Source organism: Delphinus delphis, chromosome 3, assembly GCF_949987515.2.
Source record: "Delphinus delphis chromosome 3, mDelDel1.2, whole genome shotgun sequence".
NCBI classification, from domain to species: Eukaryota; Metazoa; Chordata; class Mammalia; order Artiodactyla; family Delphinidae; genus Delphinus; species Delphinus delphis.
Window position 1 is genome coordinate 94954693 of NC_082685.1, and position 24438 is coordinate 94979130.

Genomic DNA, 24438 nt, shown 5'->3' on the forward strand with positions numbered 1-24438 from the left:
GCAAGTACTCAAAAAATACTCAGTGAATTAACGAATGAACAAAACAATTATGTCATGGTAAGCTGTTTCAAACAAATCTAAATAAAGTTTGTAGATGTTTATGATGTAAGTTTTCTTCCCCATTTTAAAGTAGAGAATACAATTTTTTAAATTATAGGAGAAAGAGTAGAGATAAGAAAAATAATCTAAACTCAGACGATAAAAGCATTACGGGGCATATTTCCTGCCAAGATTTTTCCTATAAACATTTTAAGTGAATTAATATTTAATACACTGGATCTATATACATTTATTTTATACTGCGTTTTCACCTATCAGATTTCACCTCCTGCCATTTTCCCACTGTCTTCATATGCAGTATTCAAGTATCTTCAGAATATTTTATTTCAAGACCTACCACAGCTTAACCAATCTCCTATTTGGAAATATTTAGGCTGTTTTAAAATATTCACTATCACAATAATTATATATAAAGGTTTTTACACATAAAATGCTTTGGAAACACATTTAAACCCTTTAGTACCTGAAGTCTTAGGGTTGATCAACTTCAAAAGCATGAATTATTTAAATTTATCAGATTTTCTTAATGCCTTAGTTACTCTAATTCTACTGAAACTGTAAAAGATTTTTAAGATGGAAAGACTTACATTCTGATCATGTCTTAACATGACATATCAGATAATCAGTCTTTTTCATTAAAAACAACTCCATACTAATTTGTTTTATTGCTGCTATAGCAACAGATGGGAAAGATTAATTACATTAATAGGGTTTATTCCTTTTCTAGAGCAGAATGCAGTTCTAAGGTTTATTTGTGATGGCAACAGTAGCTGCTCCAAGTTGGAGATATTTTTAACAAACCTATGACTAATGAAATTAACTTTATCATTAGCTAACGCAAAAATATCAACACTCTCCGGGTCACCAAACACAATTTCCTACAGAGCTTTTATGAAGAAAGGACCTTGGGAAGAAGAACTAAAGAGCTTCAAATCTCCCTTTCCCAACAAAGGAGGCAAGGAATGATAAGTATGGCAATATTCCCATTGGATAGATACAGGAAAATATTGAAATACAGAGTATCTTCGCTGATAAGCAACTTGCCATGTTGTAAACCTAGCCAAGTCCAGATGGTAGATTGGAGGAACACAGCTGGGAGTGTGCTTGAAATTATTACTGTCATTTTGATGACAGAATATAAAGCAGTGCAGCCACAGCATAGAGAGGAAATTTATCATTTAAAGAATCAACATATTAGTCTCTTTCAGGTCTTCTGAGTGATCCAGAATGGAGGACCTTAAAACCACAGGTATCAAAAAATAATAGCTTTGCACACAAGGGAGGTAACTACATCCTGCAGCTCAAATGTGGATGAGGCGATCCTCATATGTTTTTAATTTATTATAATCATTAACAGATTAACAGTTCAATTTTCACAGTCCACTGAGTAGTAAAACAAGAGTGAGCAACTCCAATGTTAAATGGCAGAAGCCCAGATTAAGTAATCTAATAGGGATTTTAAAAAAACATTTGTCAATGAGTTATGAAAATCAACTACTGTTTTATAAAGAAACATTAAAGCACAGAAACAAAAAATATGTTTTCACTATAAAGCTGCAAAATTTCCTGTGTAGCTTGCTCCAGAGGGCTAGCATGATACATGCAGCTGAACTGCATGCATCCCCTTCTGTTCAAAAGCATTCCGTTCTCCAATACTCCTTTCTTCCCCTTTATTTTATTAGGGGGAAAAGGCAAGAGCAGAGAATGGCACATGATAAATATCCAATCCTAACTACATGCCCTTCCTCCTTCCTCTTGTTTTCAACTGCCTTTCATTTCAATGCCACGTCCTTTAGTGTCAGAGAAATATTTCTGGCACAGTGATATCCTTTTAGAAACATGAATGTTCCAAGTTAGAGTTAATATAAAAATTTCCTATAGTGAAAGAGATTAGGTTTGAATAAAATGTGGAAGACAGAGAGAGAGGAAAGAGGAGGGGGGAAAGGAAGGAAGAGAAGGGAGAGGGAGACATTTTAGTGTAATTTCCTCAATAGGTAGTTTAGAAAAATGGTCCCATTCAGCACTTCTTATGCAAAAAAAACTATTAACCATTCAAAATCCATGTACATGGGGAAAAGTGACAAAAGCATTGACCACATATAACTATGTTTGATTGAACTAATGGACTAACCCAGCAACCCTGACATTAGAATGCACGAAAATATACTATAGATTTAACAAACCACCAAGATAACACATTGTACTAAAGTCATATGGCACAAAATAAGCCTCTGTAGTCACTGTCTGGGCTATATTTCTTTTGAGAAAAGAAAAAATTAAAATTCAATTAAACCAAAATTCGTTCTCACAGGAGCATCAGGAACCGAGAAGACCCAACTGTCCTCAAACACTTTTTGTGAGGACAGACATTTTCAGTGTGGACTTTCAAAACCTGAACTGCCGGGAATTAAAATTGCAGCAGCAAGGTAAATAACACAGTTGAGAAGAGGAATTAGCAGACACTGCTTTCAGCACATATTGGCTCAGTTCTACCTCTAGATTAAACCAATCATATTATAGTGCATTTCATATATTTCCCTTTACTAAGAATATTTTCAAATGAAGAGAAACAGAAGGTATCATTTCATCAAGGTTGGAATGCTTTTCCTAGAAATTTTTACAGTGAGATTTGAAATTGAGTCACGTTGTTATAGACTAAATTTATTTATTCAATAAATTTTTGTGTACCTATAGGGTGCTAAGGTTGCAAAAGTGATTGGTGTAACCAAGATCTCCACCCTCAATGGGGGATACATCTAATGTGGGATAAATATAAACAAAACAGTACTTATAGTATATAAAAAGTAGAGAATATCATTAAAACACATAAGTAGGGCATCTAACCTGTCTTGGGGTGAGGGAGGGCTCCTTAGAGTAAGCAATGGATGAGTTGAGATCTGAAGAGTGCATAGGAGTAAAACCAAGGAATCAGGAGGCAGGAGTGTTCTTCCAGAAGAGAAAACATCACATGTAAAGGCCCAGAGACAAGAGGCAGTGCGGCATGTTTGAGTTGCTGAAACAACTTTTGTGCAGTGGAAGCAGAGAGTGCCAGGTAAGGACTTAGAAGGAAATGGCAAATAGCAGGAAAATATGAGCAAGACTTTGGGGTGTGAATCTCAGAAAGAGTTTAAGAAACTGGCATATGAACTAAGCTAAAAAGTAGAGGGCTAATAAAAGTAGATTTCTTATTGTCCAATTATTTCTAATACCACCAAAAACTTATATACCATTGGGAGGTTTGCAAAATTTCCTTATTGGTCCCTTTTGAAAATAGGGAGATGGGTAAAGCAATCTACAGATAGAATGCAATCCCTATCAAATTACCAATGACATTTTTTACAGAACTAGAACAAAAAAATCTTAAAATCTGTATGGAGACACAAAAGACCCCGAACAGCCAAAGCAACCTTGAGGGAAAAAAACGGAGCTGGAGGAATCAGACTCCCTGACTTCAGACTATACTACAAAGCTACAGTAATCAAGACAATATGGTACTGGCATAAAAAGAGAAATACAGATCAATGGAACAGGATAGAAAGCTCAGAGGTAAACCCACGCACCTATGGTCAACTAATCTATGACAAAGGAGGCAAGGATATACAATGGAGAAAAGACAGTCTCTTCAATAAGTGGTGCTGGGAAAACTGGACTGCTACGTGTAAAAAAATGAAATTAGAACACTCCCTAACACTATACACAAAAATAAACTGAAAATGGATTAAAGACCTAAATGTAAGACCGGACACTATAAAATTCTTAGAGGAAAACATTTTTTTTTTTTTTTTTTTTTTTTGCGGTACGTGGGCCTCTCACTGTTGTGGCCTCTCCCATTGCGGAGCACAGGCTCCGGACGCGCAGGCTCAGTGGCCATGGCTCACGGGCCTAGCCGCTCTGTGGCATGTGGGATCTTCCCGGACCGGGGCATGAACCTGTGTCCCCTGCATGGGTAGGTGGACTCTCAACCACTGTGCCACCAGGGAAGCCTGGAAGAACATTCTTTGACATAAATCACAGCAAAATTTTTTTGACCCACCTCTTAGAGTAATGGAAATAAAAACAAAAATAAACAAATGGGACCTAAGGAAACTTAAAAACTTTTGCAAAGTAAAGGAAACTATAAATAAGGTGAAAAGACAAGCGCGAGAAAATATCTGCAAATGAATCAATAGACAAAGGATTAATCTCCAAAATATATAAACAGTTCATGCAGCTCAATATTAAAAAAACAAACAACCCAATCAAAAAATGGACAGAAGATCGCAACAGATATTTCTCCAAAGAAGACAGACAGATGGGCAAGAAGCACATGAAAAGCTGCTCAACATCACTAATTATTAGAGAAATGTAAATCAAAAGTACGGTGAGGTATCACCTCACATAGTTAGAATGGGCATCATCAGAAAATCTACAAATGACAAATGCTGGAGATGGTGTGGAGAAAAGGGAACCCTCTTGCACTGTTGGTGGGAATGTAAATTGATACAGCCACTATGGAGAACAGTATAGAGGTTCCTTAAAAAACTAAAAATAGAACTACCATACAACACAGCAATCCCACTACTGGGCATATACCTTGAGAAAACCATAATTCAAAAAGAGTCATGCACCAAAATGTTCATTGCAGCTCTATTTACAATAGCCAGGACATGGAAACAACCTAAGTGTCCATCATCGGATGAATGGATAAAGAAGATGTGGCACATATATACAACGGAATATTAGTCAGCCATAAAAAGAAACGAAATTGAGCTATTTGTAATGAGGTGGATAGACCTAGAGTCTGTCATACAGAGAGAAGTAAGTCAGAAAGAGAAAGACAAATACCATATGCTAACACATATATATGGAATTTAAGAAAAAAAAAATGTCATGAAGAACCTAGGGGTAAGACAGGAATAAAGACACAGACCTACTAAAGAATGGACTTGAGGATATGGGGAGGGGGAAGGGTAAGCTGTGACAAAGCAAGAGAGAGGCATGGACATATATACACTACCAAACGTAAAATAGATAGCTAGTGGGAAGCAGCCGCATAGCACAGGGAGATCAGCTCGGTGCTCTGTGACCGCCTGGAGGGGTGGGATAGGGAGGATGGGAGTGAGGGAGACGCAAGAGGGAAGAGATATGGGAACATATGTATATGTATAACTGATTCACTTTGTTATAAAGCAGAAACTAACACACCATTGTAAAGCAATTATACTCCAATAAAGATGTAAAAAAAAAAAAGGTAAGATATAAAAATCACATGTATACATTATCAACCAAGTAAAAATTATTTTAAAAAAATGACTAGAAAGAAATAATCATGAGAGTAGTTACAATAGGGTAATAAGATTTGTTCTCCATCTTCTGGATTTTATATAATGTGCATATGTTATGCTTAAAAATTATTTTTTTTCAATAGTAACATTAATAATGATAACTAACACTTATATAGCACATAACATATGCCAGGCATTATTCTAGGTGCTTCATATAAATGAGCTCAATTAATCCTCACATAACACTATAACGCAAGTATAATTACTCTCTCCATTCTATAGCTCAGGGAAAGAGGCTCAGAGAGGTCACATAACTCACCTAAAATCATACAACTGAACCAGGCAATGTGGCTCCAAAGTCAGACTGTTACTAAGCTACACTCCCCTCTCAAAGATATAGGATTGAACAACAGATCCAATTCAAACAAGAAATTTTCCCTTTCCATAAATCTAAAGTATCACTAATGGTTCCTGCAGAACCCAAGAGCCTCATGTTTTCAGGATGTAAATTAAGAGGATACGTGGTGTAGCATTCAGTGGTATTTAACAGATGGTTAGAAACTACATTTCAATTTCTTTTTATAGACTCCTTGTGGGTCAGCATATACAATCTTTACATTTTATTATCCCCCCACAATCATAATTTCTTGCCCTATCTTCTCATTATCAAAAAATGTATACTGTGTCTACAGGACATTTTGTAATAATTATTTACTACAAATCTGTCTCATGAATCAACGTTTGTCATGCATAAGAATCATCTAGGGTGCTTATTAAAATGCAGTCGCCTCAGCCCACCCCTAGAGAGTAGACAGCAGAGTATACTTTAAGAAACTGATCTACTACTTCTAACAAAATATTTATCTAGGATACAAAAACAGAGTATTCGCTATTTTCTACCACAACTGCTAGCATATTCAGTGCAATTTTTTATACCTTATTTCACATGACTAAGAAAGACCAGTTTTATGCAGGATACATAGAATCAATCTCACCTTAGTCACATTTTGTACAGGTGTCTCATAGAACCAGCTCAGAGAGCTGTGTACATTGGAAAGTGTAATGGAAAGTGCAATCTCCTTTCTGCTGCTTGGTCAATTTTTAGAAAATATGCTGTTTCTAATTTCATTTCAGAAAAGTGTTAAATATAGCCAAACCTGATTTCTTGTCCAGTAATGATACTGATCGATACTTTGAATAATTTCCTTCATCAGTGACATAGGATAGTGGAATATGCCACAGAGAGCTGTAAAAAGAAAATACTGGAAGATTATCACTCTTTCCAATGTTTCAGTCAGTTACACATAATTTGTTGGGTTATTTTTTTTTTTTTTTTGGCAGGAAGGTGACATTTTTCAAGCTATTCCCGGAAAGGGATAATCTTGTTAGGTTTCTTAAGAACTTATGATTACAAAACATTCAAAAATACTTTAACCTGAGGGTGCAAAAGAGATAGCGGGGAGAGAGAGAGGGCACTCACCTTGCATCTGAAGGCTGAATTTCAGGCTTCATATTTAAAGAAAATCTTTCTTGTTGCACCAGAAGTTCCTTTCCTTTTCTTTGAACAGTCACTAAAGGAAATCCTTTCTGCAGGGTCCAGGTTTTCATCATTTTCCTTACGTCTAGTGTTTTGTTTGAGACCTATAGAAAAAAAAAATTATTTTTGCTTAAACAGTCTAAGAATTTTATAGTACCTTTCCCTCTTTCCCTACCACATTCTATGGAGACTACATTTAATGGTAATATAAAAAAGAAGCACAAATGCTGAGTTGAATTTACATTTTTACTCTAGGTAATTGAGCAAGTGCTAAAAGGAAAGTAAACTGGAATACAGCTAAGTGATAACTAAAGAGAGTGAGAGAGGAACTATGTTGAAAAAGCAGCACATATGCTATCAACCAACTGAGTGTTCATTAAAATCCCTAAGAAGATATAAGCACTCCTTCAGGTCACAATACTAACATTTAGAAGGTATGGATAATGATATGCAGTCTAGAATCAGAAGCACTGCTACTCACTCCTGTGAATCAGCTAGGTCCAGATTTCTCGGTCCAGATTTCTCTTTATTCCCCAGACCCTCTGCTTTCACAAATGTTAAAGTTCATCTTTTAAAGAGCTCATCCTGTGGGAGTGCCTGGGAGCAGCAGCAGAGGAGTGAGATACAAACAGGTCGGCTGCCTGGACTTTAGGTCTCTCTAGAGAACAGCAGTGAATGTTTTTCATGGTCACATACCCCTTTTTCCTATAAAATACATGAATTTATCTACAAGATCTAGAATCCAGTGTCAGAGGTTCACAGACCCTCTAAAGCTCCCTGTCCCTAAGACATCTGGTATCAATGATTAAGAAGCAATTTTTGAACTACCTCTTTGAAGCAGGTGAGCTAAATTTACGATTCAAATTATTTTTCTAGATTACCTATGGATTTGCAAGCAACTCAAATCATCAAGTGCTTAAAATGTTTTGTAGTATCACGCCACTATGGCAGGCCTTACACCTCAGTCGACATACACCTATTTATTTAAAGCCGAAAAGGATGGAGAAAATCTTCCCAAATGCTTTGTGAGATTAACCTTATGTTTCTCATGGCTCTGACCTATTTATTTCTGGACAAGAGGTTGGGAAGAAAACAAGCTTGCCCCAAAGCAAGGCACTTTTGGGTCTCTGAAACAGAACTGAAATGAAAAGTCCAGTGCATAATTTGATGTGGATGCTGAAGAACCTGAGGATGACGTTAAGGGGCTAGATCTGGATAGGAAAACACTGTGATGCAAAAGTTGAAGTCAGTGAGGAAGGCAGAAACATATTCTAAATGTCAGGAGATAATACAATGAGTATAAAGTAAATAATGTGGCTTTCATTTGAAATGCTACTACCTGATAAGAGGAAAAACAATGATTTAGAAGCAACTCTTAGGTAATAAGGACTGATCGTTCTTCTCAAAAAGAACTCAGACAGTAGGGAAGATATATCTTCTGGGAAAAGGGTTAACAATTAGAAGATACCAAATTTCAGAGAAGGCAAGGGAGCGGAGAGAGCACATGGAAAAGATCCAGAGCAGGGGTTCTTAACCCAGGATCCATAAAACGTTGAATCTGTGTGTGATGTTTTGCCTATCTGTGGTTTATTGGGGGAATATGTCCAGAACTTTCATCAAATTTTCAAATATGTCTGTGATCTTCCAAAACGTTAAAAACCATTGATCTAGATCAGGGTAACAAATTCAAATGCTTATAAGGGCTACACCATCAGCATATGTGCACGATGCGGGCTGGGTTCACACACTGTTATGAAGCATAACTTGTAACCGATTACACTGCTTGTTAGAATTCTAGGCACAACAAAATCCAAGCAGCAAAATGATCCAAGGGCAGTAGGGAGCCATGGCAGCCAGACTATGATACATCATCTAAGTTAGAGGAACATGGCCACAAAAGATAGGAGGATTCATAAGGCAGAGTATAGAGCAAAAAATCATGAATGTAAGGTAGAAAGACTGCAAAAACATAAGGAAAGGAAAAGAGATTTTTGAAAAAAAAATCAAATAATGAAAACATAATAATATACACTAATTCAGAAAAGAGAACTTTCTTACAAAGTAGTAATGGAGATTAAGATATAGACTAAAGATGCTTACACAAGGCCTCATGCAATTTTTTCAACAATTAAGACCAGGACTTCCATTTCATGACTTTTAATTCTGTGCTCTTATTCATAAATATTTATATACTAAGCTCCATTCCCCTCTCTCTTAAATAACTATCCTTGGTACCACAGCTTATTTACATACTTGATAAAAACATAAATATAAGAACTCCTCTCTTCTTAGTTTAAGAGCTAAATAAAATATCCAGGTCACTTACCTCATTAAAACTATCCCACAGATCATCACTGTGAATGGATGCATAGCTATGATTATGTAGGTAAAGAACAATAGCATGTTGAAATACATCTTCACTAAGGTAAGTTTTCAGCATCAACAACAGAGAAGCTCCCTATTCAAAAAAAAAAAAGCAAAAAGGGGAAGAAAATAATAGAATACAATAGGTTTATAGAGATAAGAATCTAAGATTCAAAATACAATCACTGTAAGCAAATACTTTCATAACCCAGTGATAATACACTGTTATTTAGTCTCACATAACCAGTTGTGTACTATGTTGAAATTGTCTTAAAAATTATTTTAAGAGGTTTGAAAAAGAATTAATGGAGTAAATTCCTATTTGCACTAATTCTTCTATGAGCCATTTTGTGTGGTCTCTCAGTTACTCACTGTTTCAGTGTTAGTGTTAAAAAGTTAAGTGTTTTGGGCTTCTCTGGTGGCGCAGTGGTTAAGAACCCACCTGCCAATGCAGGGGACACGGGTACGAGCCCTGGTCCGGGAAGATCCCACATACCGCGGAGCAACTAAGCCTGGGCACCACAACTACTGAGTCTGCGCTCTAGAGCCTGCGAGCCACAACTACTGAGCCTGCGTGGCACACCTACTGAAGCCCGTGTGCGTAGAGCCCGTTCTCCGCAATGAGAAGCCACCATGATGAGAGCCCGTGCACTGAAATGAAGAGTAGCCCCCGCTCACCGCAACTACAGAAAGCCCGTGCGCAGCAATGAAGACCCAACGAAGCCAAAGATTAATAAAATAAATAAATAAATTTAAAAGAAAAAGTTAAGTGTTTTTATATACATATATGTTTTTAAATTGGGGTATAGTTGCTTTATAATGTTGTGTTAGTTTCTGCTGTACAATGAAGTGAATCAGCTATATGTATACATATATCTCCTCCCTCTTGGACCTCCCTCCCACCCCCCCATCCCACCCATATAGATCACCACAGAGCACCAAGATGAATGGATAAAGAAAATGTGGTACATATATAAAATGGAATATTACTCAGCCTTAAAAAGGAACAAAATTGGGTCATTTGTAGAGACATGAATGGACCTAGAGTCTGCCATACAGAGCGAAGTAAGTCAGAAAGAGAAAAACAAATATTGTATATTAACGCATATATGTGGACTCTGGAAAAATGGTACAGATGAACCTATCTGTAGGACAAGTATAAATATATTTTTAATTTAAAAAATGCCAAATTTTCTGTGGCATTACCCACCCCTATCTCCAATGCTTAAAGCACACTGCTGGAGACAATAAACTAGCTGAACTCTCAAAGGTCTCTTTGCTAGGGAGTACATTAATTTCAAATTTTAGTATGTCATGATGCTGAAGTTGTTTTCAAGATCTCTCTTCTTCCTGCAGACTCACTTCAAATATGTTTGGAATATATGAATGTACATACAGGGTAGTAAGCATACACCAAAAATTCAGAGTCAGACATGCAACTGCTAAAGGGCACACTATACTCACTGATGCACGTCATCTTCTCCAGTCTTAAAATAACCGCCTCCTCTGTGAAGCCTTACCCGATTTGAGACACAAATCGTATTTCTCCATATTCAAAAGCAATTTATACCATACTTCCTGCATCTGCTATAGATATATTTTTATTTCCTCTTCTAGACTGTAAGTTAATTTAGGGAAAAACTGAAAAGCTCAATTCCTATGACTAAAATAATGTCTGGTACAGAGGAGGCACTCAAATACTTTTTGAATGAATTTCACTTCTGATAAAAATGTAGCAATGTTAAGTCATCAAGATTATGAGATACACATAACTGAACTTAATATCTACTACTTAATACCTATTACTCTCTTATTTCTGTAACACACTTCAGTGCTACTATAAATTTAAATGCTCTTTTTGTTGTTGTTGTTTTTAATCTTTATTGCAGTATAAATGCTTTACAGTGTTGTGTTAGTTTCTGCTGTATAACAAAGTGAATCAGCTATACGTATACATATATCCCCATATCCCCTCCCTTTTGCGTCTCCCCCCGCCCCAATCCCACCCCTCTAGGTGGTCACACAGCACCAAGCTGATCTCCCTGTGCTAAGCAGCTGCTTCCCACTAGCTATCTGTTTTACATTTGGTAGTGCGTATATGTCAATGCTACTCTCTCACATCGTCCCAGCTTACCCTTTCCGCTCCGCATGTCCTCAAGTCCATTCTCTACGTCTGTGCCTTTATTCCTGTCCTGCCCCAGGTTCCTCAGAACCATTTTTTTTTCTCTAAGATTCCATATATATGTGTTAGCATACGGTATTTGTTTTTCTCTTTCTGACTTACTTCACTCTGTATGACAGACTCTAGGTCAATCCACCTCACTACAAATAACTCAATATTGTTTCTTTTTATGGCTGACTAATATTCCATTGTATATAGGTGCCACATCTTCTTTATCCATTCATCTGTCGATGGACACTTAGGCTGCTTCCATATCCTGGCTACTGTAAATAGCACTGCAAAGAACACTGTGGTACATGACTCCTTTTGAATTATGGTTTTCTCAGGGTATATGCACAGTAGTGGGATTGCTGGGTCATATGGTAGTTCTATTTTTATTTTTTTAAGGAACCTCCATACTGTTCTCCATAGTGGCTGTATCAATTTACATTCCCACCAACAGTAAAAGAGGGTTCCCTTTTCTCCACACCCTCTCCAGCATATACTGTTTGTAGATTTTTGGATGATGGCCATTCTTACCGGTGTGAGTGATACCTCATTGTAGTTTTGATTTGCATTTCTCTAATGATTAGTGATGTTGAGCATCCTTTCATGTGTTTGTTTGTAATCTGTATATCTTCTTTGGAGAAATGTCTGTTAAGGTCTTCTGCCCATTTTTGGATTGGGCTGTTTCTTTTTTTGATATTGAGCTGCATGAGCTGCTTGTATATTTTGGAGATTAATCCTTTGTCAGTTGCTTCATTTGCAAATATTTTCTCCCATTCTAAGGGTTGTCTTTTGGTCTTGTTTATGGTTTCCTTTGCTGTGCAAAAGCTTTGAAGTTTCATTAGGTCCCATTTGTTTATTTTTATTTCCATTTCTCTAGGAGGTGGGTCAAAAAGGATCTTGAAGTGATTTATGTCATAGAGTGTTCTGCCTATGTTTTCCTCTAAGAGTTTTATAGTATCTGTCCTTTCATTTAGGTCTTTAATCCAGTTTGAGTTTATTTTTTATAGGTGTTAGGGAGTGTTCTAATTTCATTCTTTTACATGTAGCTGTCTAGGTTTCCCAGCACCACTTATTGAGGAGGCTGTCTTTTCTCCATTGTATATTCTTGACTCCTTTATCAAAGATAAGGTGACCATATGTGCGTGGGTTTATCTCTGGGCTTTCTATCCTGTTCCATTGATCTATATTTCTATTTTTGTGCCAGTACCATACTGTCTTGACTACTGTAGCTTTGTAGTATTGTCTGAAGTCAGGGAGCCTGATTCCTCCAGCTCCGTTCTTTGTTCTCAAGTTGCTTTGGCTATTTGGGGTCTTCTGTGTTTCCATACAAATTGTGAAACTGTTTGCTCTAGTTCTGTGAAAAATGCCATTGGTAGTTTGATAGGGATTGCACTGAATCTGTAGATTGCTTTGGGTAGTATAGTCATTTTCACAATGTTGATTCTTCCAATCCAAGAACATGGTATATCTCTTCATCTGTTTGTATCATCTTTAATTTCTTTCATCAGTGTCTTATAGTTTTCTGCATACAGGTCTTTTGTCTCCTTAGGTTGGTTTATTCCTAGGTATTTTATTTTTTGGTTGCAATGGTAAATGGGAGTGTTTCCTTAATTTCTCTTTCAGATACTTCATCATTAGTGTATAGGAATGCAAGAAATTTCTGTGCATTAATTTTGTATCCTGCAACTCTACCAAATTCATTGATTAGCTGTAGTAGTTTTCTGGTAGCATCTTTAGGATTCTCTATGTATAGTATCATGTCATCTGCAAACAGTGACAGTTTTACTTCTTCTTTTGCGATTTGGATTCCTTTTATTTCTTTTTCTTCTCTGATTGCTGTGGCTAAAACTTGCAAAACTATGTTGAATAATAGTGGTGAAAGTGGGCAACCTTGTCTTGTTCCTGATCTTAGTGGAAATGGTTTCAGTTTTTCACCATTGAGGACAATGTTGGCTGTGGGTCTGTCATATATGGCCTTTATTATGTTGTGGTAAGTTCCCTCTATGCCTACTTCTAGAGGGGTTTTATCATAAATGTGTGTTGAATACTGTCAAAAGCTTTTTCTGCATCTATTGAGATGATCATATGGTTTCTCCTTCAGTTTGTTAATATGGTTTATCATATTGATTGATTTGCGTATACTGAAGAAAACTTGCATTCCTGGGATAAACCCCACCTGATCATGGTGTATGATCCTTTTAATGTGCTGTTGGATTCTGTTTGCTAGTATTTTCTTGAGGATTTTTGCATCTATGTTCGTCAGTGATATTGGCCTGTAGTTTTCTTTCTTTGTGACATCTTTGTCTGGTTTTGGTATCAGGGTGATGGTGGTCTCGTAGAATGAGGTTGGGAGTGTTCCTCCCTCTGCTCTATTTTGGAACAGTTTGAGAAGGATAGGTGTTAGCTCTTCTCTAAATGTTTGACAGAATTCGCCTGTGAAGCCATCTGGTCCTGGCCTTTCGTTTGCTGGAAGATTTTTAATCACACTTTGAATTTCAGTGCTTGTGATTGGTCTGTTTATATTTTCCATTTCTTCCTGGTTCAGTCTTGGAAGGTTGTGCTTTTCTAAGAATTTGTCCATTTCTTTCAGGTTGTCCATTTTATTACGATAGAGTTGCTTGTTGTAAACTCTCATGATCCTTTGTATTTCTGCAGTGTCAGCTGTTACTTCCCCTTTTCCATTTCTAATTCTGTTGATTTCAGTCTTCTCCCATTTTTTCTTTATGAGTCTGGCTAATGGTTTATCAATTTTGTTTATCTTCTCAGAGAACCAGCTTTTAGTTTTATTGATCTTTGCAATTGTTTCCTTCATTTCTTTTTCATGTATTTCTGATCTGATCTTTATGATTTCTTTCCTTCTGCTAACTTTGGGTTTTCTTTGTTCTTCTTTCTCTAATTGCTTTAGGTGTAAGGTTAGGTTGTTTACTTGAGATTTTTCTTGTTTCTTGAGGTAGGATTGTATTGCTATAAACTTCCCTCTTAGAATTGCTTGTGCTGCATCCCATAGGTTTTGGGTTGTTGTGTTTTGATTGTCATTTTTTCCAGGTATTTTTTGATTTCCTCTTTGATTCCTTCAGTGATCTCTTGGTTTTTTAGTAGTGTATTGTTTAGCCTCCATGTGTTTGTATTTTTTTACAGCTTTTTTCCTGTAATAATATCTAGTCTCATAGTGTTGTGGTCAGAAAAGATACTTGATACAATTTCAATTTTCTTAAATTTACCAAGGCTTGATTTGTGACCCAAGATATGATCTATCCTGGAGAACGTTCCATGAGAACTTGAGAAGAAAGTGTCTTCTGTTGTTTTTGGATGGAATGTCCTATAAATATCAATTAAGTGCATCTTGTTTAATGAGTCATTTAAAGCTTGTTTCCTTATTTATTTTCATTTTGGATGATCTGTCCATTGGTGCAAGCAGGGTGTTAAAGTCCCCTACTATGACTGTGTTACTGTCGATTTCCCCTTTTATGGCTGTTAGCATTTGCCTTATGTATTGAGGTGCTCCTATGTTGGGTGCATAAATATTTACAATTGTTACATCATCTTCTTGGATTGATTCCTTGATCACTATGTAGTGTCCTTCTTTGTCTCTTGTAATAGTCTTTATTTTAAAGTCTATTTTGTCTGATATAAGAATGGCTACTCCAGCTTTCGATTTCCATTTGCATGGAATATCTTTTTCCATCCCCTCCCTTTCAGTCTGTATGTGTCCCTAGGTCTGAAGTGGGTCTCTTGTAGACAGCATATATACGAGTCTTGTTTTTGTATCCATTCAGCCAGTCTATGTCTTTTGGTGGGAGCATTTAATCCATTTACATTTAAGGTAATTATCGATATGTATGTTCCTATTCCCATTATCTTAACTGTTTTGGGTTTGTTTTTGTAGGTCTTTTCCTTCTTTTTTGTTTCCTGCCTAGAGAAGTTTCTTTAGCATTTGGTGTAAAGCTGGTTTGGTGGTGCTGAATTCTCTTAACTTTTGCTTGTCTGTAAAGGTTTTAATTTCTCTGTCGAATCTGAATGAGATCCTTGCTGGGTAATCTTTCTTGTAGGTTTTTCCTTTTCATCACTTTAAATATGTCCTGCCACTCCCTTCTGGCTTGCAGAGTTTCTGCTGAAAGGTCAGCTGTTAACCTTATGGGCATTCCCTTGTATGTAATTTGTTGCTTTTCCCTTGCTGCTTTTAATATTTTTTCTTTGTATTTAGTGTTTGATAGATTGAGTAATATGTTTCTTGGCATGTTTCTCCTTGGATTTATCCTGTATGGGACTCTGCCCTTCCTGGACTTGATTATTTCCTTTCTCATGTTAGGGAAGTTTTCAACTATAATCTCTTTAAATATTTTCTCAGACTCTTTCTTTTTCTGTTCTTCTTCCAGGACCCCTATAAGTCAAATGTTAGTGCATTTACTGTTGTCCCAGAGGTCTCTGAGACTGTCCTCAATTCTTTTCATTCTTTTTTCTTTATTCTGCTCTGTGGTAGTTATTTCCCCTATTTTATCTTCCAGGTCACTTATCCGGTATTCTGCCTCAATTATTCTCCTCTTGATTCCTTCTAGAGAATTTTTAATTTTATTTTGTTGTTCATCATCGTTTGTTTTCTCTTTCATTCTTCTAGGTTCTTGTTAAACATCCTTGATTTTCTCCATTCTATTTCCAAGGTTTTGGCTCACCTTTAACTATCATTACTCTGAATTCTTTTTCAGGTAGACTGCCTATTTCCTCTTCATTTGTTAGTTCTGGTGGGTTTTTACCTTGCTCCTTCATCTGCTGCATATTTCGCTGTGTTCTCATTTTGTTTAACTTACTGTGTTTGGGGTCTCCTTTTTGTAGGCTGCAGGTTTGTAGTTCCTGTTGTTTTTAGTGTCTGCCCCCAGTGGGTGAGGTTGGTTCAGTGGCTTGCGTAAGGTTCCTCGTGGTGGGGACTGGTGCCTGTGTTCTGGTGGGTGGGGCTGGATCTTGTCTTTCTGGTGGGCAGGGTCGTGTCCGGTGGTGTGTTTTGGGGTGTTGTGAACTTAGTATGATTTTAGGCAGCCTTTCTGCTAACGGGTGGGGTTGTGTTCCTGTCTTGCTAGTTGTTTGGCATGGGGTGTCCAGCACTGGAGTCCGCTGACAGTTGGGTGGGGCTGGGTCTTAGCGTTGAGACAAAGATCTCTGGGAGAACTCTCACCTATTGATATTACATTGGGCTGGGAGGTCTCTGGTGGTCCAATGTCCTGAACTCCCTTCTCCCACCTCAGAAGCTCAGGCCTGACACCACGCCAGAGCACCAAGACCCTGTCAGCCACACGGCATGTGAGGACACAGCAAGAAGACAGCTGTCTACAATCCAGGAAGAGAGCTCTCACTAAGAACCAAATTGGCCAGCACCTTGATTTTGGACTTTCAGCCTCCAGAACTCCAGAGGTTCTCCTCTGGATGTGCTGTCTCTCCCTTTCTGGGCATGTCCTCTAAATGCTCATTCTTGTTCTCAATAGAACCCGTTCTCTGCTGCATCGTTAACTTTCCCTCTCTACTGTAACATTCCATTAACAAAAACTATGTATCAGTCCTTAGTTTAAACAAATAAGATCCCCTTCCTTTCCTTAACCCTGTGCCTCCTCCAATTATCACCCTATTTCTTGTTCCTCCTTTGAAGTAAACTCCTCAAAAGAGTTGTCTGCATTTGCCACCTCCATTTGCTCTGTTTCCATTTCCTCTTGAGCCATCTTCTGACCATCACTCCACTGAAAGTGGTTTTATCAAGGTCACTGGTGAATCTCATGGTGTCAAACCAATGTCAATTCTCAGGCTCACCTTTATCAACCTACTAGTAGCATTTGATATGAGTGATCACCCACTCCTCCTTGAAAGTCTTTCTGCACTTGGCCTTGGCATACCACTCTTGATTCCTCCCCTAACTAACCATCCCTTTCTGTCTCTTTTGTAGGATCCTCCTTATTTTCTCAAGGACTAAATTTTGGTGCCCCTGGCATTTAATTTTCAGACTTCTTTTCTTCTCTAAATTTCTTCCTAGATGATCTTCTCAATGCCAGGGGTTTTAAATGACCTGCAAATTTATATATCTAACCAGACTTCCCCTCAATTCCAGACTCATATCCAACTACACGCCTATTATCTCCACTTACGCACCTCAAACTTACTCAAAAATTGAGCTTTTTTTCCTTCTTGCCCCAAATCTACTCTTCCAATAATCTTCTCATTTCAGCAAATAACAACTCCATTTTTCCAACTGTTCAGGCAAAAATCTTAAAGTCGTCCTTGACTCCTCTCTTAATTCCACATCTAATCCATTAGTAAATTCTACTGGATTAACGTTTACCATATATTCTAAAACCAACCATTGCTCATTACTTTCAGTACTATCACCCTTGTCCATGCCACCAATATCTTGCCACTGGTCTATTACAACAACCTCCTAACTAGTCATCTTGATTCCATATGATATTGAAGGCTGATTTAAAAAAAAAAAAATCATACTATGGTACTTCCCTCATCAAATGGCTTTTCATTCCACTTTGCAAAAAATCAAGGTCCTTACTACGTCCAATAAGATGATCTACAATGATGTGGCCCCTTATAATCCTTCTCACTTCATCTATTACTTTCCCCTGTGTTTATTCCACTCCAGACACGTTGGCTCCTTGCTGGTGCTTGAACCTGCCAACCAATCTTCATCTCAAGCTGTGTGGGTCCCCAAGACAAGTCCCAGGTATGATGACGTGTTAGGAGGACTCACAGGACTCAGTAGTCATATTCACCACTATGATTTATTACAGTGAAAGGACATGAAGCTAAATCAGCTAAGGGAAAAAGTTCATGGTGTGAACAAGTACAAGCTTCCAGGAGTCCTCTGCAGTGGAGTAAGACAGGATGCACTTAATTCTCCCAGGAACATGTTGTGACAACATGTATAAAATGTTGTCTATCAGGGAAGTTCATCAGAGACTCAGTACCTGGGATTTTTATTGGGGGCTAGTCATGGAAGTGTCCTCTGCCTAGCAAGTACCAAAACTCCAGACTCCCAGAAGGAAAACAGATGTTTAGCATAAACCACATTGTCTGTACAAACAGTGTGGGCACAGTGAGTCATTCTTATCAGGGAATGGTGGAAACTCTCCCCAAATCCAAGTTGCCAGATACCAGCCAAGAGCCAGCCTTACAATTATGCCTTTCTAATGATAGCAGTCTCAGGCCTACTACGTTAACTCATTTCTGCACACAAGCCCTATGCACTGGTTATTTCCTCTGCCTGGAACATTTTTCCCCCAGAAGTCCACATGCCTTGTTCCCTCACATCCTCCAGATGGTATTCAAATATCACCTTATCAGTGGTCTTCCCCAACCATCTTATATAAAACAGCATTTCCTTTGTCATTCTCATTTCCCTTACCACGCTTTATTTTCATGTTAGCACTAATCACCAAACAAAATATCTATTTATTTATTCATTTGTATTGTGTCTGTGTCTATCTCTGACCCCTGAAATAGAAAGCTCCATGGTAAAAGTGACATAGGCCGCCTTATTTCCTGATGTATCCCCAGCACCTAGGACAATGTTAGGTAGATAGTTGGTACTTGTACGATTTGCTAAATGACTGAATTCTCACAAGGCAACCCGCATCAGAATTAGGCTTGCAGATCATGAAGATCAAATAGAACATGTCTGTCAAACACATTTCCCTAGTGACACTTACTACTTCTTGCACACAGTAATGGTAAATTACCCAGTGTCCTATTTTTCTCTGTTATGTGGGATATTTGCCAGATTCCCAATTCTGAAATAAGTAGTTCCCATGCTGACAGGGATAAGGTATGCTGTGGAGACAACATGCTCAGAAGACACTGAATTCTGGGTTTGGAAGGTGGGGGTCAGAGGAAGAAAGAGCTCTGTAGCAAGAGATCCTGAAATAACTGTTCTATATAAGAAAAGAACTGCAAGTCGTAAAATTTTCTTTATTGGCAGGTCCAGTATGGGATTTAAAAATCACAACACATAGCAGTAGCTCTAATTGGAATACATTTAATATAGCCAATTGAACTCCTGATTTCCTCATTTATTAACAGTACTACCATTCTCCCTGCCAGTCAGGCTTGAACCTGGAACACATTTCTGCCTCCTTTTTTTGTTTTTTGCGGTACACGGGCCTCTCACCGCTGCGGCCTCTCCCGCCGCGGAACACAGTCTCCGGACGCGCAGGCCCAGCGGCCATGGCTCACAGGCCCAGCCACTCCGCGGCACGTGGGATCCTCTCAGACCGGGGCACGAACCCGCGGCCCCTGCATCGGCAGGCGGACTCCCAACCACTGCGCCACCAGGGAAGCCCTCTGCCTCCTTCTTTACCTGCTTTACCCCGTCGCTAAGTCCTTTAAGTACTTCCCTACACTCAGGGTTTTTTCACACCCATCATTTCCCTCCTACTCTCACTACCACTTCTAATTTTAAACTTTTACCATTTCATGCTTGTACTTCAGCAGCAATTTCCTGATTTTAGGTCTCTCTCCACTTAAATCTACTTTATAAACTGAAACAAATTAATTTTCCTAAACAGTCACTTGATCAAGCCATTCCTCTATTGAAAAATCTTTTAAAGCTTCCCACTGATTACAGAAAAAGTCCAGATTCCTGATGGCATTCAGGATCTTCTACAACTGAGCCCCAACCTACCTTTCTCATCTTTCCCCTACTCTACATGTGGCTTCCACTGCAAACATTTGATACCTAAACAAAATTTCCCTGCCCATTAGTATTCCTGACTTTTTCTTTGCAGACCTCATCATCCCACTCTTGCCCTATTCTACTGTTCCCATTCCTCTTTACCTATATTCTTCCTATTATTTAATTCATCTCAATTTCCATTTTCCTCCAAAAAATTTCTCTCCATAATCCCAGGCAAAAATACTCTGTACCATTCAATTAGCACGTACTACCTCTTACTGCTTCACAAGTACTTACCACCTAAACTTTGAGTTTCTTGATGACATGAACTCATATGTTCTGTATATCTTCCTCTCTGTCCAGGACAAGAATTCAATTTATTGATCTTAATCTGATAGCCAGACTAAGGAGGTCAACAAGCTATAACATTCAGCCCTCCCTCCCTACACAAATGTGAGTGGCACTGATATCCCTATCCTGTTCTCTTACAATGATCCTAATCAGGTTTCTCTGTTTCTGTTTTTGCTTCACCCCCAAACCTGGAGTCTATGTTTCTAATTCTACAACAAATCTTCAATTCTTAAAAATCTCCTTTTACTTACTTGTTTTGGCAATTCTGACTTTGGAACACACCTCAATCCTGAATAACACAGCCAAGGGCTTAGACCCTTCCCTGGACATATTCTACCTGCAAATCTGGACAATGATCCTACTTCAAAAAATACATTACTATAAGTTCTGGTTAACTACCCAAAATACTAGTTAGAGAACTTAAAACAAGAGACAGAGAAAGAAAGAAAAACCCATATAAAGTTAAGACCAAGATTTACATAGAAGCAAACCTCTTAAAGTTTAACAGCGTACCTGAAAATAACACCTATTTAATCTTTAAAATAATCTAAATCAAGCAGCTTGCTCACGTATGAAATTAATTTGTAACCTACTCCAGGTACTTTTTGTGTATAGCAATACCTTAAAATAGGAAAGAGAATCAAACATTTCTTCAATCTGTTCTGAAGACTGAACAGATAATGATGATATTGGATGAGATGAATTCAAGGAATCTTTCTTCAGGGTTTTAAATCGAGCATCTAAGAAATCTTCATACTAGCAAAAAATGAAACAGATTAAGAAACCATGTATTAAAGACAGAGGCAAGTATAGTAATTATTTATATGAATTAGACTAATTACTGTTTAAGGTCATTATAAAAAATTAACTAGCTTCACTAAACGTCAGAAATAAGCTTTTGAAAATGTAGGAAGAATGTGACATTTATGCATATTCCTTAAATTTGAAAGTAGAATTATAACCTCCTGGCCCCATGGAAAACAGTGTTTCCTAAACAACAGTATAAGCTGAGAATTTATTACTAAAGCAACCAAATGCTAAATCCAGATATTCAAAATGAATATTTAAAAATGGCTAGTGTATATTTGTAAAATAAAATCTGAAATAAAAAAAATAGGAACTGTTCCTTAAGCTGATTTCTCATACATAATCCAGCTTTTCTGTTAAGATAATATACATTTCCCTTAACTAAGGTTCATTCGAAGTAAATGTAACTCTTAAACAGCAAGAAGTCTGAGAGCTCAGTAGATGAGCTCCTCTAGAATGTATATTAGAAGTTTTTTAACATTCTGGGCACCACCAAGTGGTGAAACTGTGTTATCTCTTTGCTTAATTAAGTAGCATACACAGATTTAGAATACCTTGCTTATTAATATTCTAGCTTAAAATGAGTTCATTTTACCACCTGAAATTTTTGAACAGGCCCTACATAAAAATTTCAAATTGAAAGCTCTAACAGTATTCTCTTTTTTTTTTGATTTTTAATGGAGTATAGTTGATTTACAATGCTGTATTAGTTTCAGGTGTATAGTAAAGTGAATCAGTTACACACATACATATATCCACTCTTTTTTTTTTTTTTAATTCTTTTCCCACATAGGCCATTACAGAGAGTATTCCTTTTTTGAAGCAACCTTTGATCATATATTCAGGAAGTTTAATAGAAAGTCACAGAACTTTAGAGTTGAAAGGGGTCTTTATACTTTTCCACCTACTGCTTGAATTATTTGGCAATATCTGTCATATATGACCTAGTGTGTCAAAATATCTCTAATGATAAGAAACATCTCCAGAGAGTCTAAGAACATAGTAACAATATTATCATGCTCCCTGTAACAAAATGGTGTTCCATGTCTTTGTAAATATGGTTTGTACCTAAAAAGAGCAAATTATTTGTCTGTATCAACTTATGTATCACTGTTGTAAGAAAGATCACAGTGATAACAGAGAGACAGCATTGCTACAAAATGTCTTAATTTTTTTCTCTTTAATAACATAGGATAAAAAGTTTTGTTTTGCAAAAAGAGGCTTTTCAACTCTATCTAAATTCCTTCAAGCAGAAGGGCCACATCTATTAAAATAAAATGTAGCAAAGCAATTTAAAATGTTCATCTTAATGACAAAGTGTAAAATAATTTCACAAAATTTCAGCTTTCTGAAATACATCAGTAAATAAAAGCACAATTTTCACTGTCAAATCTCAAGTATAGAGATCAATAACAAGGGTCAATTTTATCATATCTTTCTAGAAACATTATCATTACTCCAAATGAATGGTAAATACATGTTGAATATGATTTGGCTATTTTTCCCTCTGGCATTCATAGCAGGCCTAACAAATAGTGTACTTACACTGGAGAGCTCTCCGAATATTTTTTCCAAAGAGAAATACTCCATGAAAGTAGCAAAACCTTCATTTAGCCATACATCGTTCCACCACTGCATTGTTACCAGATTACCAAACCACTGTGGAAAAAAACAAACTACTAACCAACTTTACACTCTCAAGAATTTTCTAATAATTGAATTGTCAGATTAATCACCTATAATCAGATTACAATTACTGAAAAATATACTTATTACAGTTAACACAAACTATATTCAAATTAAAGACTTGCAAATAAATGATATTTGTAATATAAATTTACTTTAAAAGTAGAATTGCATAAATTGTATAAATTCACTTTAAAAGTAAAATAAAAAATATAACATTTTACCTTAAATGAAACAGGCAAGAAAGACAATTAGCATATTTATCAATGTAACACACGTTATATGCTAGGTAAACAAAAAGGAGTCACCTCATTAAAAGTAAGATTTCCTAGATAATGAAATTCTACTTTCTAATGTCAAGTTAGTAATATTATTTTCCATTGTATTTACAATCATCATGACAACTAAAAAATAAATTTCTATGTGAGGGATGTTCCTATAGCCAGAGAGCCTGGACTGCAGGTTTCTCCTCAGTCACCCAAGTTGAGGGCAGTATTTACATAATTCAAAACAGAATTCAAATAACATTCTGTAAGAAATTTGGCATGCATACAAATAAATGAATCAGAAAGAACTTTAAATGGCTTTTTCCATGAGGTGGTAAGAAGAAGGAAAAAAAACGATACGAGACTCCCTTAAAAAAAATGCATCTCAAAATCCCTGAAATAAAGAGTGGTAAATAAAGAGTGAAAGAAAGGGTGTGCAATTTAGTCAGTGTGGCCAAGGGCTTGTCTCGAGCCATCAGCAAAATGACAGGGTTACTAGGTACTGAAACAAAACAACTTTGAGAATTACAAAAGCATATTTTTCAAAGATATTATCTTAAAACCTGTTTCAGAGGAAGATGACTTGTAAGTCCTAAAGAAGAAGTAAATGAGAAACACTCCCCCAGGCGTGATGGCCGGACCCAGAAATAACAGACCTAGAGCAGATCCCCCCCAAAACAACTTGTCTACATGCCTAAAACTGTAACAGTAAATAAGCATACGCTTCATATGCCAGTATGTCATGAAGCCCTCACGAGGGCTGCAGGGTGGGCTACAGACTGTGTCTGAGGTAGGCTGTCCACTGCCAGAGCATGTCCCACTCTTCCTCCACATGCTCCCACCATCACAACACCCCCGTACCATACCCTACCCTGATGAACACCTCATTGAGGGCACAAGAGAGACAAGGTGTTGGGGAAGAAAGAGAGAGGTTCATGTACTCATATAATTTTCTTTCTTTTTCTCTATGTCATACAGAGTACCTTCCCTCTCCCGAATTAACTAAGAACCCAGTTTTAGCAGGAGACAAAACAATAAATCTAGTCCTGACAACTACAGTCCAAGAGTTGTAAGAAGAAGAGTACAACTCAGGGAAAAGGTTTCTTCCCCACCAAGTTATGAAAAGTAAGAGAGATAATGGATGTGAAAATGCTTTATAAACTGTAAAACCCTATACAAAACATTAAATAGCATTTTTATCCGAAAATTAAGTTTGTTTGAAAAGCATCATATTATTATGAAAGAAGGCAATACTATAATAAAAAGCTGAATTATTA

General features: G+C 37.2%; 1 protein-coding gene across 2 annotated transcripts in view; it reads right to left on the reverse strand.

Moving 5' to 3' along the window:
* Window positions 1-24438, reverse strand: part of LNPEP (leucyl and cystinyl aminopeptidase) — a 105659-nt gene that overhangs the window by 21782 nt on the left and 59439 nt on the right. For both annotated transcript variants that reach the window (XM_060009113.1, XM_060009112.1), the window contains exons 7-11: window positions 22755-22868; window positions 21024-21158; window positions 9188-9319; window positions 6805-6965; window positions 6482-6570 (exon numbers count right to left, since the gene is read on the reverse strand). In XM_060009113.1, coding sequence (XP_059865096.1) covers window positions 6482-6570; window positions 6805-6965; window positions 9188-9319; window positions 21024-21158; window positions 22755-22868 — 631 coding nt within the window. The remainder of the gene's footprint in view (window positions 1-6481; window positions 6571-6804; window positions 6966-9187; window positions 9320-21023; window positions 21159-22754; window positions 22869-24438) is intronic.